The sequence below is a fragment of the Chiloscyllium plagiosum genome, unplaced genomic scaffold (genome assembly GCF_037043375.1).
Source record: "Chiloscyllium plagiosum isolate Xiang-an unplaced genomic scaffold, Cpla_swu_hap1 HiC_scaffold_25, whole genome shotgun sequence".
NCBI classification, from domain to species: domain Eukaryota; kingdom Metazoa; phylum Chordata; class Chondrichthyes; order Orectolobiformes; family Hemiscylliidae; genus Chiloscyllium; species Chiloscyllium plagiosum.
In genome coordinates this window covers 2772354-2789719 of record NW_028270163.1, presented here as the reverse complement: position 1 = coordinate 2789719, position 17366 = coordinate 2772354, and the positions used below count along the sequence as shown (strand labels likewise).

Genomic DNA, 17366 nt, shown 5'->3' with positions numbered 1-17366 from the left:
TGCGGTGTTCCAGTGAATCACTGCACACACTGGAGAAATAACATCTAATCTAGGCAGTTTATGACCTTCTGAGTTAATATTGAGTTCAACATCTTCAAATTGTGAATTATTTCTTCCCTTAACTTTTAGCTTGTTACATTCCATTATCATGTCCTCTTTCCCTTCCCTCCACCCAGGCGGACTGTCTGTCTTTTCAAGTCTGGCAGGAGACACATTGTTCTGCCATTCTCACATTCTGATCACTTAATCTGAACTATCAACATCTTTTCAGCACCTTACAGCCACAACCCCCATAACACCCCCACCCCAAACTATACCATAAATACTGTACCCTTCACACTTCACTTCAGCTGTGATGAAGAGACTCGAAATGTTAGCTTGCTCTCTCACCATGGATGCTGTCTGACCCACTGTGATCCCCAGCATTGGTTGTTTTCAGCTGCATAACCTCACGTGTTTAGAGGAGAATTTCCATGTGTTCATTTATCTGCACTTTTAGGCTGTCACAGAACACTACTTTGTTCTGACTGACTTTTGCTAGACTACTCTCTCCTTTTGTTCTTCTTACTGTGAAGACTGATGTAAAGTATTTATTCAACTTATCTGCCATTTCCTGGTTCTCCATAATTATTCTCCCAGCCTTGTTCTCTAAGAGGCCTTTCTTAACTTTGGCCTCTCTCTTCCTTTTTATAAAGACTAGACTATTGCTGTGGTAGTATGGCTCTGATAACCAAAGCTCTGATAGCTTGGTTTGAGTCATAATTTGAGGAGAAAGTGAAGAAGGGCTTATGCCCGAAACGTCGATTCTTCTGTTCCTTGGATGCTGCCTGACCTGCTGCGCTTTTCCAGCAACACATTTTCAGCTTGAGTCATAATTCCTCTGGTTCCAGTCCTCTTGCCTCTCATTCAAAGCCTCATTCAGTATTGCCCATCCAGCTGCCTTAAAAATTTCACCACCATTATATCTTTACTCACAAGATGCTTAAAGGGATAAACTGGGTAGATGCAGTTATGAAGTTTCCCCTAGGAGTCTAGAACAGTGGGCAAAATTAAAAAATAAGAGGGTTCCACTTGTGTCCAAGATAAGGAGATTTTTTTGGAGGCTTGCGAACCTTTAGGATTCTCTTTCACAAAAGGATGTGATGGCTCAGCCATTGAGTATGGTTAGGGTAGAGATTGATACTTTTCTGATCACTAATGGCATACAGGGTTATGGGAATAGGGTGAATAAACAGCACTGAAATATTTGATCAGCCATGATTGTATTGAATGGCTGTAGGCATGGCGAACTGAGTGGACTACTCACGTTTCTGTGTTCCTATTCTTCATCAGCCTCCAATCTAAGGAATACTATAAAATGAAATTTGGCACTGAATCACACAAGGTGATATTAGGTCAGATGACCAAAAGCTTGGTATAAAGACAGTTTGAGAGTGTGAACAGATTTAAGGATGAAATTCTAGAGATGAGGGCTTCATTGCCACTACTGGAGTGCTTAACATCAGGGATATTCAAGAACTGGAGGAGCACAAATAACTTGAATGGTTATAGGGCTGGATATGATTACAGCTGAAAAATGTGTTGCTGGTAAAGTGCAGAAGAGAGAGGACTGGGAGATTTGAAAGCAAGGATGAGATTTCTAAAATTGAGACACTGCTAAACCAGGATTCAGGGCTAATATGCAAGCATGAATGAAGAGTTGAGTGGGACTTTAGTGTGATTTAAGATGTGGCAGCAGAGGTTTGGATGATCTCAAGGTTAGAGAGAGAGTCAAAAATGGGAGACTAGCCGGGATTGAACCAGTTAAATCCACAGGAAACCAACATATGGTTGAGGGTTTCAGCTTAAGATGAGTGAGGCAAAGGTGCAGTTGGGTAACGTCATGCAAGTGGATGAAAGGAAAAATGAGAAGTGGCCGATGCAGTTGAGGAGATTGTCTTGATCTTCATGAGAATAAAACTGATCTTGGAGAAACATTTCACTCGACTGAGAATCAAGCAATGAAGGATCAAAATAATTTTCAAGCCATGTGGCTAAGTATATTAGGAAATGCTGGGGAATTGGTGCAATGTGCAGGGAAGGTGATTTCTCTGCTTATTTATTGCACTCAAATCATTTCCTCCTTGCATCTGATCTTTGGTTCCTGAAATCTCCACCCCTTAGTCCCATGGCAGTGTTTTCTTCCTGTAGCTTATGTTGACCTGTAGTGACATATGAACAATACAGCAGAACAGGGAGTTTTGTATTTTTGTGCACAAATCACCGAATGTTATTGTGCAGGTGGAATTTGGAAAGCAAATGCTAAGTTGACCTTTATTACAAAAATGTTGGAGGAAAACAGTGAAGACAGCTTATTGCAGTTGTACAGTGAGAGCATACCTAGAACTACTGGGTTTTTGGTTCTTTTTCTGAAGGAGGGATAAACTTGTCTTAGAGAATGATGAAGACTGATTCCTGAGATGAAGGGACTGTCATGTGAGGAGACTAGATCTATATGCAGTAAAGCAGAAGAATTGCTGTTGCTGAAGATACAAAATCCTTAAGGTGCCTGACAGGATAAATGCCGGAAGAATGTTTCTATTGGCTGATGTTTAGCATTAGAGGTCAAAGACTCCAAATAAGGGTTCTGCAATTTAGTTCTGAAATGAAAAATTTCTTCATTTGAAAGGCTGTGAATGTTTGTAATTTTCTTGTACTTCAGAGGAGTCTGGATACTTAGTCATTGAGTATATTGAAAACTGAAATCGACTCGATTTTTAGAATTTAAGTGAATTGAGAGGTATGGAGATAGGCCAGAATATGACATTAAGATAGAAGGTCAGCCACGATCTTTGGCAAAGGACATCCAGATCTATTGCATCTTTGTGGATAAAACATGTTTCATTCACTTTCTCGTCGTATCTCATCTCTCTCTCTCTCTCTTTCTGTGGTTCAGCTTAACCTTAATTAGAGGGCATAAATGATTCAGTTAAACTAAATTATGCTCACACCTAAATTATTGTTCTAATCTTGTTTCTATCTAATCCATGATATATTTTGACTTTAGAGTTAGGTTAGGAAATAGTCCTTTATTCCTGATGAAGGGCTTTTGCCCGAAACGTTGATTTTACTGCTCCTCGGATGCTGCCTGAACTGCTGTGCTCTTCCAGCACCACTAATCTAGGAAATAATAAAGGTGCTTTAATCTGTAGCTAATCTATGTTGTATCTGCCAGGGAGTATTTGTAGAGCACAGGACAGGAACAGGCCCTTCAGCCCATGATGTTGTGCCGAACATGATGCCGAATTAAACTAATCCCTTCTGCCTGCCTTTGGTCCATATCCCTCCATTCCTTGCATATCTTAAACACCCCTATCTTATCTGCCTTCACCACCAGCCCTGGCAGTGTGTTCCAGACTCCTACCATTCTCTGTATAAAAACTTGACCCTCATATCTCCTTTGAAATTTCCCCCTCTCACTTAAATGTATGCCCTCTAGTATTAGACATTCCAACTTTGGAAGAAGATTCTGACCATCAGCTCTATCTATGCAGCTCATAATTCTGTCAAGTCTCCCCTCAGCCTTCACTGCTCCAGAGAAAACACCTAGAGTTTTTCTAGCCTCTCCATACCCTCTAATCCAAGCAGCATTCTGGTAAACCTCTTCAGCACATTCTCCAAATCTTCCACATCCTTCCTGTAATGTGGTGACCATAATTGAATACGAGAAATTGTGAATGCGTCGGTGATTATTTTCCAGAGTTCGATAGATTCGGGATCAGTTCCTGCGGATTGGAGGGTGGCTAATGTTGTACCACTTTTTAAGAAAGGTAAGCGAGAGAAAGCAGGAAATTATAGACCAGTTAGTCTGACCTCAGTGGTGGGAAAGATGCTGGAGTCTATTATAAAGGATGAAATTACGACACATCAGCATAGGTCAGAGTCAGCATGGATTTATGAAGGGGAAATCATGCTTGATTAATCTTCTGGAATTTTTTGAGGATGTAACTCTGAAGGTGGACGAGGGAGATCCAGTAGATGTAGTGTACCTGGACTTTCAGAAAGCTTTTGATAAAGTCCCACATAGGAGGTTAGTGAGCAAAATTAGGCCGCATTGTATTGGGGGTAAAGTACTAACTTGGATTGAAAGTTGGTTGGCTGGCAGAAAACAAAGAGTAGTAATAAACGGCTCCATTTCGGAATGCAGGCAGTTACCAGTGGGGTACCGCAGGGATCAGTGCTGGGACCGCAGCTCTTTGCAATATATATTAATGATATAGAAGATGGTATTAGTAATAACATTAGCAAATTTGCTGATGATACTAAGCTGGGTGGCAGGGTGAAATGTGAGGAGGAGGTTAGGAGATTACAGGGTGACCTGGACAGGTTAGGTGAGTGGTCAGATGCATGGCAGATGCAGTTTAATGTGGATAAATGTATGGTTATCCACTTTGGTGGCAAGAACAGGAAGGCAGATTACTACCTAAATGGAATCAATTTAGGTAAAGGGGCAGTACAGAGAGATCTGGGTGTTCTTGTACACCAGTCAATGAAGGTAAAATGCAGGTACAGCAGGTAGTGAAGAAGGCTAATAGCATGTTGGCCTTCATAACAAGAGGGATTGAGTACAGAAGCAAAGAGGTTCTTCTGCAGCTGTACAGGGCCCTGGTGAGACCACACCTGGAGTATTGTGTGCAGTTCTGGTCTCCACATTTGAGGAAAGACATTCTGGCTATTGAGGGAGTGCAGCGTAGGTTCACGAGGTCAATTCCTGGAATGGCGGGACTATCTTACACTGAAAGACTGGAGCGACTGGGCTTGTATACCCTTGAGTTTAGAAGACTGAGAGGGGATCTGATTGAGACATATAAGATTATTAAAAGATTGGACACTCTGGAGGCAGGAAACATGTTTCCGCTGATGGGTGAGTGCCGAACCAGAGGACACAGCTTAAAAATACGGGGTGGACCATTTAGGACAGAGATGAGGGGAAACCTCTTCACCCAGAGAGTGGTGGCTGTGTGGAATGCTCTGCCCCAGAGGGCAGTGGATGCCCGGTCTCTGGATTCATTTAAGAAAGAGTTGGATAGAACTCTCAAGGATAGTGGAATCAAGGGTTATGGAGATAAAGCAGGAACAGGATACTGATTAAGGATGATCAGCCATGATCATATTGAATGGTGGTGCAGGTTCGAAGGGCAGAATGGCCTACTCCTGCACCTATTGTCCATTGTCTATGTGTGGCCTAACCAAAGTCTTATATAGCTGCAACATGACATCCGGACTCTTGCACTCAGTTCCCTGATTAAGAAAGGCAAGTGTGCCAAATGCCACCTTTACCACCCTATTTATTTGCCTGGCTACTTTCAGGGAGCTATGGGCTTGAACCCCAAGATCCCTGTGTACACTAATGCTGAACAAGGTCCTGCCATTAATTGTATACCTTTCCTTAACATTTGATCTCCCAAAATGCAGCACCTCACACTTACCTGGTTTAAACTCCATCTGCCATTCTCTGCCCATATCTGCAACTGATCTACATCTTACTGTATCCTTTGACACCCTTCTATACTATCCACAACTTCACCTATCTTCGTGTCATCTGTAAACATACTAACTCATCCATTTACATTTTCATCCAAATCATTTATATATGTCACAAAAGCAGAGGTCTCCTGCAGAATACAACTAGTCTCGAACCTCTATCCTGAAAAATACCCTTCCACTATTACTCTCTGCCAATTCCAAATTCAAGTGGCCAAGTCACCGTGGATTCTATGCATGTTAAGCTCCTGGATGAGCTTACCATGAGGGACCTTGTCGAAAGCCTTACTAAAATCCATGTAGACAACATCCACTGCTCTACCCTCATTAATCATCTTTGTTATCTCCTTGAAAAATTCAATCAAATTAGTAAGACACGACCTGCCCCACAGAAAGTAATGCTGACTCTCTCTAATTAGGCCATGCTTTTCCAAATGCGTGTAAATCCTATCCCTAAGAATTCTCTCCAATATCTTCCCAACCACCAGTGTGAAACTCACTGGTCTGTCGTTTCCTGTATTATCCCTATTACTCTTCTTGAGCAAAGGAACAACATTAGCTGTTTGCCAGTCCTTCAAATCTCTCCAGTGGCTAGCACGATTACAAAGATCTTGGTCAAGGCCCCAGTAATCCTCTCTCTTGCCTCTCTCAACAGCCTGGGGTAGATACATCATGCCATGGGGACTTAGTTTTTTTCAAGAGACCCACGTTTCTTGATTTCAAAAGGCCACGGCCTATTAGCATGCTCCACACTAATCTCATTCTGCCCCATATTCTTCTCCTGGGTGAATACTGATGCAAAGTACTCGGTTAGGATTCTTCCCACATGCTCTGTCTCCGAACACAAGTTCCCTCCTTTATCCTTGAGTGGGTTCTTCTCCCTGTATGTATAGAATGCCTTTGGATTCTTGTGACCCTATGTTGCTAAACTCATTTCATGGTCTCTTCTTGCTCTCCTAATTCCCTGCTTGAGTTTTTTCCTGCTTTTTTTTATATTCCTCAGATACCCTGTCAATTTTAGCTTCCTAAACCTTACATATGCATCTGTTCTTCTTTTGACTAAATTTGCAATCTACCTCATTATCCAAGGGTCTCTTACCTTGCCATCCTGTTTCTTCCCCCTTACTGGAACATGTCGGTTTGAGCTCTCTTCAGCAGGTCTTTAAACAATTCCCACATATCAAACGTGGACTTCCCTGATAACAGCTCCTTCCAATTAACACTCTCCGGCTTCTGTCTAATACAGACATAACTTGCTCCCCTGCCAAATTAGTACCTTCCTGCAAGGTCCTGACTTATCCTTATTCATAGCTATCTTAAGGAGTTGTGATCACTGAAAGGTCAGTCACCTGGCCAGGCTCATTAGCCAGTTAAGGTCCAGTATGGCACCTCCTCTATTGGATGACCCCTCCAGTATACCCTCTCTGAGTGCATCTGTGATGTTCTCCCTGATTAGTAATGCAACTTTTCCACCTCTTTTACCTTCTTCTCCATATCACCTAAAACAACGAAACTCTAGAATGTTGAGCAGCCAGTCCTGTCCTTCTCTCAACCAAGTTTCTGTAATAGCCACAACATCATAGTCCCATGTACTGATCCAGGGTATAACCTGCCTTACTTATAATACTCCTTGCATTGAAATAAACACACTTCAGCCTGATAGTACCTTTGTGTTCATTTATCTGTCTCTGCCTATCCTTCCTTTCTGACTTTCTCCTTCACTTTAATCCCCCCACTTGCTGACCTGCTGCTCTGGTTCTCTACCCCTGCACTCTAGTTTAAACTATTTGATGAATCATAAAATCCCTACAGTGTGGAAGCAGACCACTCGACCCGAATCCATACTGACCCTCCGAAGAACATCCCACCCAGACCCAGCCCTCCACCCTATTCCTGTAACCCTGCATTTCTCCTGGCTAACTCACCTAGCCTGCCCATCTTTGAACTGTGGGAGGAAACCCACCCAGACACTGAGAGAATGTGCAAACTCCACACAGACAGTTGCTCTAGGGTGGGATCAAATCCAGATTCCTGACACTGTAAGGCAGCAGTGCTACCCGCTGAGCCACCATGCAGCCCTGAAGCAATAATCTGAATATCTCAAAAATAACATGCCCCAACTCAATGTGCTACAAAGTTCACAAAAGGCCCAGGAATAAGCTAGTGAGTTTTTCTCAACATTTATGGGAACCTTAATGTAAGGAAGGTGTGAGGTTAATTATTTTCATATTTTATGACTGTTCTTTTGGATGTGCATTTGTGGTTGCCCTCAATGAGAAACACATTCATAGGGCTAGAAGTACTTAACTCCTACTGTTCCAAACTCAGGTCTTTGGAAGTTACCCCTGTGCCCCTTAATGACCCCAGTGTGGTGATCCTGATCACAAACTCCAATGTGCGACACACTCTGACAGGAAGCGAGTACCCAACTCGACGCATGCAGTGCATGGAAGCTGCAAGGGTGCTCAGGCAGGAGAGTCTCCGAGATGCTTCCATGGATGACCTGAAAGGTGTGTATTGGCTTGGCTTTTATATATTGTCTTTAAGCAGAGGTGGGTGGGGGCCAGAGAGAAAAAGCACATTGTTGATTAGCGAATAAGGAGTACTGGGGAAGATTGGTTTATGAAGTATGTGAGAGATGGATTCCATTTCTGGGGAAATCATGGTGCATGTGTTAGTGACATTACTTGCCATTATGCAGCGTGTAAGTGACTTATATGTTACATTGTGGATCTACACTTCAACTTAGCTAGCACTTTTTCTGCTTTGGATGCATAATTGGTACTCACTCGGTTGTAAGGCACTTTGGATATCCTGAGATCATGAAAGGCATTATACAAGTGCAAGTGTTTCTTGAATCTGTTTTTGGACTTGTTGGGATAGTTAAATGACATTAGCTGTCAATCCACCCACCTAATTTACATCACTCCCCATTATCATTCTCCTTTGGTCATAACTCCCAAACTCACCCTGCAAGGATAATACCATCACTTCCAATTTACAGCAGATTGATCCTTCTTTGTTGCTGGGTAAAAGTCCTAGAACTCCCACTCTAATCAGATGGTGGATTCATGTCACAATGAACTATAGTGGGTCAGCAGGATGACTCATTCACCCCGATTTGAGAGCACATGATATTGGGCAACTTATGATGGTGTTACCAGTTATGCCCACATCCCATTAATTAATTTTTAAGAAACACTTAATAGAATTTAAAATTACAACCACCGTTTCTGTCTCTGTTCCTGAAAGCGCTCTCCTGTCCACTCAGTTCCATTCAGTACCAGTTTCCAGCTTGTTCAAAGTACACCAGTGACTGTGGCAGCAGAAAACTCTAATACTGAGTTTATAGGGTCAGAAATTACGCCTAATCCACTGGATGTGGGTCTATGCTGGTACCAGCTCCAATCCCTTTGATTTCAATTCTGTCTTTCCCCAGTTGCTATGATGTGGTGTTTTTCCTCAAGTGTTTATCTAATTAATTCTTAAAACTACTGACTGACAATTTCAATAATAGTTTGTGTATTCAATAATAGCATTCTGTATTCTTGTCACCCAGATTAAAGGGCAGCTGTAAGCATTAACATTGAAAGGAAGCCAGATTTTGCCTAGAGTGCCTTTCAGGTTCTTAAGATGCCCCAAAGTTTGTTACAAACAATGAATGCCTTTTTGAAGTACACAAAGAATTGTGTGAGTAGCCAAGGTGCAGACAGTAAAATCCCACAGCCAGCAGACAAAATGTCTTGTGGTTATAAAATTATAGGAAATAAATGCTGATGTCTTTATCACAAGGAATGATTAGACTAAATTGTTTCTTATCATTGGCTTTGTCATCTTGAAAAGTTGGGTTAGATATCACACTATTTACTGGTTTCTCAAAGAAACACGTGCAATAAGGCCATCTCAATTGTATTTGTGGTATTCTGCTGTATGCATTTTGAGCAATATGTTTCTTAACATTATAAAACTTCAAAGTACTTTATTGTCTGTAAAGTATTTGGGATATCTTGAAATACACTATTGAATTTACTAAAGAAATATACATTTGCTTCTTCTTTGGCGTAATTCATTTCTACCTTTTGCTCCCTCTCTCTGTGCCCTACTCATGTCTTACCTTCCTCATGTGCCTCCTCCCTTTCCATTCCATCCTACTTGAACCCCCTCTTTCTCTTTCTTTCCCATGTGTCTACTTCTGCTCTGTCTGTCTCCGCTGTCTCTCGCCCTTAGCGGCTGAGGCCCATCTGGATAAGGAGGTGTATTGCAGGGCACGTCACGTCATCAGTGAAATCAAACGCACGACTGATGCAGCTGAAGCTTTGAAATCCAGGGATTACCAAGAGTTTGGGAAACTGATGGTGCAGAGCCACAATTCACTGAGGTACAAAGGAATATGGAGCAGAGAGAGGGAAGTGAGAGTAAGATGATGCTCTTAAAGTACTTTATTTCCTCAGTGGTTGAGACTGATCACCTGGTGTTATGCGATGACAGACCTGTGCCCACCAGAGTTGGACGTACCAAGTGTATGTATGTAGATATTATACAGATACCTCGTGGCACCATAGCTCAGTGTGGTATAGTGACATACTTGTACCCACTGGTACCATAGCTCACTGTGGTACAGTGACAGACCTGTACCCATAGGTACATATATACCATCCAGTATATGGCACTTTCAAGGTCAAATGTTGTCTTTCATTATTAGAAGGTGTTCGGAAATCTGGAATCTATAGTGTTATGGCTGGGGTGTTTTCACAACCAAAGTGACCATGGTGTGAAAATTACACACCATTTTGCCAGTGACTGCAATCTGCACATCCAGTGCTGGATATGTACTGAATGCCAACCTCAATCCAGTGTAGGTCTGGCATCAGGTATTGTAATGTTGGTTTCCTAATGCAGCCTCACAGCCAGAGTCCAATACAACATTGAGTGGTAAAGTCTGATATTCAGAAATGATGAGTGTAGTTTGTGACATTTGTAATGATACGTCTGATCTCACCAACTCATCAGCAATCGCATCCTAGGCAAATGTTAAATCTTGACGTTCATCACACTAGAATTCCAAGTTTAATCTGAGTGACTCTTGTAGTGCCTCCTTTTAGCCATACTGAATAAGTTGTTTAAGTTATACAATAGACCTTGGCATTCCTGGGTTAGTGAGGAAAAATAAGAGATATTCTGTGCTCCAAATCACTATTTGGCATACTGCTGAATAAACTATGCTTGTGTATACTTGTGAGGCTCCATCGTTACATTCCTAAGGATGGTATTAGCAACTGATGTCCAGGTGTAGATGCCAAGGATAAGGAATTGGGCAACGTACTATAAGGTTGATACTGTTACAATACGGAGGTGAACACCTCTATTAATTAAATTATAACGTTGAAGGTGTGTACTGTACCTTTAGGACTGAGTGAATGCTGTTCTGAACTGAGAGATCACAAGCACCTGTGTATATGACCAGATGGCAGTCCCAGAGTGTACTGGAAAATTGAAAATATGTAACATTTGGCTGTGAAATGGATAACTCAGTTTTGGTTGCTGTTTTGACAGCAATTCAAATTTAACCAATCAGTTTAAATTATCCCCCAGGATTCTAAAACCCAATTGAGTTTGAATTTATTGTTTTCCCAACATTGAACCAATGAGGCGATCCAATCTTGGGGGTATACATTTTGAAAACTGGAGACAGAGAGCAACTGCCATTGAGCTAGAGAGTGTTTCCTAATTTCTTGGATCTATCAAAGGTACCTATTCATATGAAACATACACTAAAAAGCAAGAAGACAACCCAGGGAATTCAGAAGCCGGAAGAATGAAATCACAGAAGATGACAGCGTCTGTGTGGTTTTGAAATTAAGTTCTGTAATTTTAGTAAGTGTCTTATTGGAACAGCAAATTGTTATAGAGTTGGAGGCAGGAAATAAGCAGTCAAAAGAAAGGGGGGCTTACGATTGTGAATAGTTGTTGTTTCATGTTCACTTTTACAGCTAAAATTAAGATAGTTATTTTCTTCTTAGTTCACTTCTCTCTCATTTTCTTCTGCTTGATAGAGATGATTATGAGGTCAGTTGCCCAGAACTGGATGAGCTGGTTGCTGCAGCAATGGATGGTGAGGGGGTCTACGGCAGTCGAATGACTGGAGGTGGTTTTGGCGGCTGCACGGTTACTTTATTGGACACTGCAGCTGTGGAAAATACCATCCAGCGGATAAAGGTAATGCTTGAAAAACAAAGACACAAGATCAGTTTGACCTCTGGTGAGGTGCAGACTATAGTTTATAATCTGGGTTAAGGGTAGACTTCATTTTACCTTCTGGGTTACAAGTGGGCTGCAGCTTATCTTCTGGTTTGGGGCAGACTGTAGTTTATGCTCTGTGTTAGGGGTGGACTGCAGTTTATCTTCTGAGTACAAGAGTTAGGAGGTCATGTTGCGGTTGTACAGGACATTGGTTAGGCCACTATTGGAATATTGCATGCAGTACTGGTCTCCTTCCTATCAAAAGGATGTTGTGAAACTTGAAAGGGTTCAGAAAAGATTTACAAGGGTGTTGCCAGGGTTGGAGGATTTGAGCTATAGGGAGAGGCTGAATAGGCTGGGGCTGTTTTCCCTGGAGCGTTGGAGGCTCCATGGTGACCTTATACAGGTTTGTAAAATCATGAGAGGAATGGATAGGATAAATAGACAAAGTCTTTTCCCTGGGGTGGGAGAGTCCAGAACTAAAGGGCATAGGTTTAAGAAGAAGATATAAAAGGGACCTAAGGGGCAACTTTTTCACGCAGAGGGTGGTGCATATATGGAATGAGCTGCCAGAGGAAGTGGTGAATGCTGGTATAATTGCAGCATTTAAATGACAGCTGTATGGGTATATGAATAGGAAGAGCTTAGAGGGATATGGGTCAAGAGCTGGAAAATGGGACTAGATTAGATCAGGATATCTGGTTGGCATGGACGTATTGGACCGAAGGGTCTGTTTTTGTGCTGTACAGCTCTATGACTCTTATTAGAGGTGGACTGCAATTTATCCATTTGGTTATTTGTGGACTGCAGTTTATCCACTGGATTAGGGGCAGACTGTAGTTTATCAACTGGATTAGGGATGGACTGTAGTTTATGCCCTAGTTTAGCTGGAATCAAGTTGAATAATTGCAGCTCTGGTTGGATTTTCCCTCCCAATGAATGTCCAATTGTATAAATGGATGCACAAATTTGAAAATGTAGGTATGTTAAATATTTCTACAGATGGGGTGAACCAAAACAATCTTAATTAGGTATGAGCAATTTCAAAGTGAAAGTAGGTTATTCACCAATGGCAATAAGGGTGGTGAAAATCTACAATTCTCTTCCCTCAACTTAGCTGTGGGTTCTGGGGAACAATGTAGTTCTCAAGACTGATTGGCTGTTAGTTTTTATTGTATTCATTCAGAGAGGTGGGCACTGATGACTGGCCAGCATTTATTGCCCAACTCTAGCTGTCCTTGAGAAGCTGGTGGTGAGTTGCCTTCTTGAACTGCTGCAATCCATAACAGGAGGCTCAGTTGTTATGGGTCTGGAATAACTCTGACTCTGCTAATAGACTTCTAGTTTCTGGGTTTGCCTCTATCATTGTTGCTGAATTCTGGGAACTGTATTCATCTGTTTCAATGGACCAGAACGCTTTGCATTTTAGTTAGCTCCTCAACTTAACACAATGCTTCATTAATCTTTCCTCTTCTATGTCTAACCACAGTGGGACAGAATTAATCCATTCTTGGAATCTATTAATTTTTAGTCCCACTGGTGACTGTCTTTCATGTTAATGTCTGGAATGTATATTACTGATGGGCTTTACTTAGCAATTTACCTGCCGCCTGCTTCTTATCCTGCTTGTCCTCTAACCGAGGCACTTGGGGTTTTTTCTCTTGCATTTTTCACTTTCCTGATCTTAAAGTGTTAAGGACATTCTGCATCTATTAGTAGCCCTCCTTGAGTAGTCTCTTGGCTTCCCATCTCCGTTTTGGTTTCATGTATTTAATATTTGACTTGCCTGTGTAGTTTCTTCTTCTGACAGCAAGTACTAATAAAAATAATAATATGGCCTCTGCTTGTTTTCAGTCATGTGGGGTGCAGTCAGGTAGCACCCCAGTCTCTTTGACCTTTTAGCATCTTGCCCTGAACAGGTCAATGCAAACATTGGCTTTCTAACCAGAAGATTCTTTGCAGAACATAAGTTACCATCTTTAATTAACAGGACACGTACAGTGGAACTGCAACATTCTATTTAGCTAAACCGTCCAGTGGTGCCCATGTACTGAAACTGTGAGAACATATTCTTACCAACTCAAGACAGACAATTATCTACATCCAATCGAGGGAGCCGTGTAACAATCCACAAAGCGACTCTCGCCTGATCCCTGTATATTGGAAGAAACGTTTTTTGACCATGTGAGAGAGAAAACATTTTTCAGAAAGTTTAACAAAAACTGACTGCTGGATGACAAAACTGAAACCAGCTGACTCCTCGTGAGGAATCAGATAATATGGACTTTAATCCATTGGATTCACTTGGCTTAGGGTTCAGTACTGCACCATAGAACCTAACACAGCCATTGTGCAGATATAATTGGGAAAGCTATCTGTCATCTGTTGTATTGTAACTAGTTTGCAGGAGTCGCCAGTCTCTATCCCAGGCCGTCTATGTTTATCCCAAGGCTGCTTGTTGCATATTGAGTTTGTAAGTAAGGCAGGTGAATGGAGTTGAGATACAGATCAGCCATGATCTAATTGAATGAAAGAATGAAAAGGTCATTCAGCCCCTCGAACCTGGTCTGCCATTTAAAAAAGATCATGGCTGATTGTGGCATAACACCACTTTCTTTTGTTGCCCTCATAATCCTTGATTCCCTTGGCAATAAAAAAATCTGCCTAAGTCAGCCTTGAATATATTCAGTGAAGATTGCTGGAATAGATATGAGGGGCTGAATATTCTGCTCCTGTTTCAATGCTCTTACCATTTTGTACTTGACAAAAATTTAGTGTCTCCCAGCATTGCTGCACATGGCAGTCTTCTGTTGGCAAATTGATTAGGCTTTTTGTTTTATTTTGGAGAAATTGACTTTTACTAGAATATGATTTCAGGGGCACCAGACCCCTCTCTCCTTTAATAGCAGATCCACATGGTCATTCTCTGTGTTTGAGCCTACGCTGTGAGTATTGATGGATTACTACTACTGCACAAGGATTGCTTGATGTCTGCGCCTGCAGGTCTCATCAGAACTCACTGCATTGTGATCGAGCATTGAACCCAGGAATTTGTGAGATTCCTTACCAACCCAGGCTATGGATGTAGCCCACTGAGCCATCCAGAGAAGAGTTGAATTATTGCTGGTGTGTTATGATAAGCACATGAGGATGTGACAAACTGTTACTTCTTGGTATATGGTACTATTTGGCCCAGGTTTTCTGTTGTTTCTCATTAAAGTTTAGGGTACATTTTGTACAAATTCACATTTCAGCTATTCTTTGAGAAATCCATATTTTACACTCAAAAAATCCAGCAATACAAAACAAAACAGCTGTTGCTGTAGAAACACTTTGTACAATGGTCTGAAGTGTTTGCTATTTTAATTCAATGAACCTTAAAAGAAATTGCACAATACATGTCTTCCACGGTACATTTTTGAAGTTAGTCAGAGAAATTACATTACCTGCAAATTCAAATTCTAGCACTGTTCCATTAGATCAGGGATGATCTATCATTGACTGGCATTAGTTTTATAACCATTACTACGTTTACTTAGGAAAAAGTCTATCCGTCTCAGTCTTGAAATTCAGTTTTCAGCAGAGGAAATAGTTTCCTCTTTCACCTTCCTTTGACCACCTAAAACACTCATCACTCCTTAAACCTCTACTAGTCACAATAGATTACAGTCTATATACAGCCAATAATACAAACTATGCACACACTGAGCACTCCTAATGGAGTTGATTTTATATGTGGTGAGTTGTTAAATTTAAATGCAGTTGCCTTTTGGGGTTGCTTGTACCCCTCCCTCATTTCCCCAAAGCAAGTTCCCACTCACCTACTCTTCACCTAGTCTCTGTTGTTTCCTTTTGTCTCTCTAAAAACTTTGTTGAGGACCAATGGACTATTATTTGAGGCACCATTGCTGCTGCTAATGGCCTGGTGACAAGTGACAGTAGTACAGTCACTGATCTTGTTTATCACTTGAATGAAACTCATGTTTCTGCTGTTGAGTTGGGAAACACCATTAATGGAGCCTGATTGTTGGGAATTGCATATTGTTTTATCAACTTGGAATTGTTTAACTCCTGAAGGTGAGGGACAGTGGTGATAATATCTGGAGCATTGTCAAAGTAGAGACATTTGTTAATATGGAGCTCAGAAAAAGCACAAATTTGGTGCAAAATTCCCACTACACTGCCCAGGCACTAAATGTTAGGGGATAATTGTTACTTGAGTTTCAAATTTTCTGACTTTCAATTAATAGTACCAAAGTGGTATGTAATGTGTGTCAATTCCTGAATTTGTGTTGATGGCAGGTTAAGATTGAATACAAAATCAGGACATTTAAATAAAGTCTTGAATTTGTATAGCACCTTTCACAAACTCTGAACACTCCAAAGTACTTCCTAGTCAAAGTGTGTTGTTGAATTGTTAGTGTTATTCTGTAAGAGACATGGCAGACAGTTTCCAGACTACTGTAACTCATGATTTGGAGATGCCGGTGTTAGACTGGGATGTACAAAGTTAAAGATCACACAACACCAGGTTATAGCCCAACAGGTTTATTTGGAACCACTAGCTTTCGGAGCACTGCTCCTTCATCAGGTGGTTGTGGAGTATAAGATACCTGTTGGACTATAACCTGGTGTTGTGTGATCTTTAACTATAACTTATGACACAGTTTAGCCAGATACCAGAAACAGTTGTGCATATGCATTCAGCTTGCATAGCATTTCCTACTGCATGTGAGTTCCTCAAATCCCTTTATGCCTTAGTAATAGTTATAACTCAATCAAATTTATCATGATTCTGAGTTTTAGCATGGCAGAATTTAAGAATTAATACTTTGTTTTAAAGAATGTCTATTGCCTACTTTAGAATGACAAGCTTTACTACTTTTGGGAATGTTTGGATTATTGTTAGTAACCACTAAAGAACATTTAATTTGGCCATAAAAGGTCAATGATTTTCATTGTGCTATAGTGCATAGTTAATTCATGGACAATAATCAGAAATTTATGACCAGAAGAGGACTGTACTGGCTCTTCAAGCTCTTCAGTTGATTAGAACAAATGTTTTAAAGATTTTTTTGCACAAGACGATACCACTCTCCAATTAAAAATGTAGTTATCTACTTTTGTGGAGAGTAATAAGGAGCCAATGACCAAGATTATTTTTGAGTTAAAGCATGAATACATTTTTAACTGTTAAATGTGAGAAAAATAATAAAAAATGCACCATCAAGCATATGGTCTCCGAGTAGTCACTTGCACGCCTCTCCCTCCACCCCCAACCCACAGGTACAAAGGTAAAAGAAAATAGTGTCCAAAAAAATGGTTTAGTATTTTGGTTGTCTTTGAGACCTAAGATATTAGTTTGAGGGCAATTTTGATTAGCTGGCTTCTTGAATACAGACTATTGTAGCAAATATTACAGTTATTGAAAAGTGTCAATTCCTCAATGATTTTTCTCCAGCTGTTTCTGTGGGAATCAGATGCCATCTTCTTTAGAGGGGGAAAGTGGAGACAGAAACCTTATAACTTTTGCTCAAATGCTCTCGGAACCTTCTTTGAACTACTAGTCCAGTGTGTATTTCCAGAATATTCTTTTGGGTTGG

The 17366-nt window shown here is 41.0% G+C and overlaps 1 protein-coding gene across 1 annotated transcript in view; it reads left to right on the top strand.

Moving 5' to 3' along the window:
- Positions 1-16994, top strand: part of galk1 (galactokinase 1) — a 40049-nt gene extending 23055 nt beyond the window's left edge. Inside the window, exons 5-8 of the mRNA XM_043714289.2 lie at positions 7852-8033; positions 9751-9901; positions 11577-11739; positions 13754-16994. Of these exons, the coding sequence (XP_043570224.2) occupies positions 7852-8033; positions 9751-9901; positions 11577-11739; positions 13754-13825 (568 nt within the window). The 3' untranslated portion in view covers positions 13826-16994. The remainder of the gene's footprint in view (positions 1-7851; positions 8034-9750; positions 9902-11576; positions 11740-13753) is intronic.
- Positions 16995-17366: the final 372 nt, after the last annotated feature.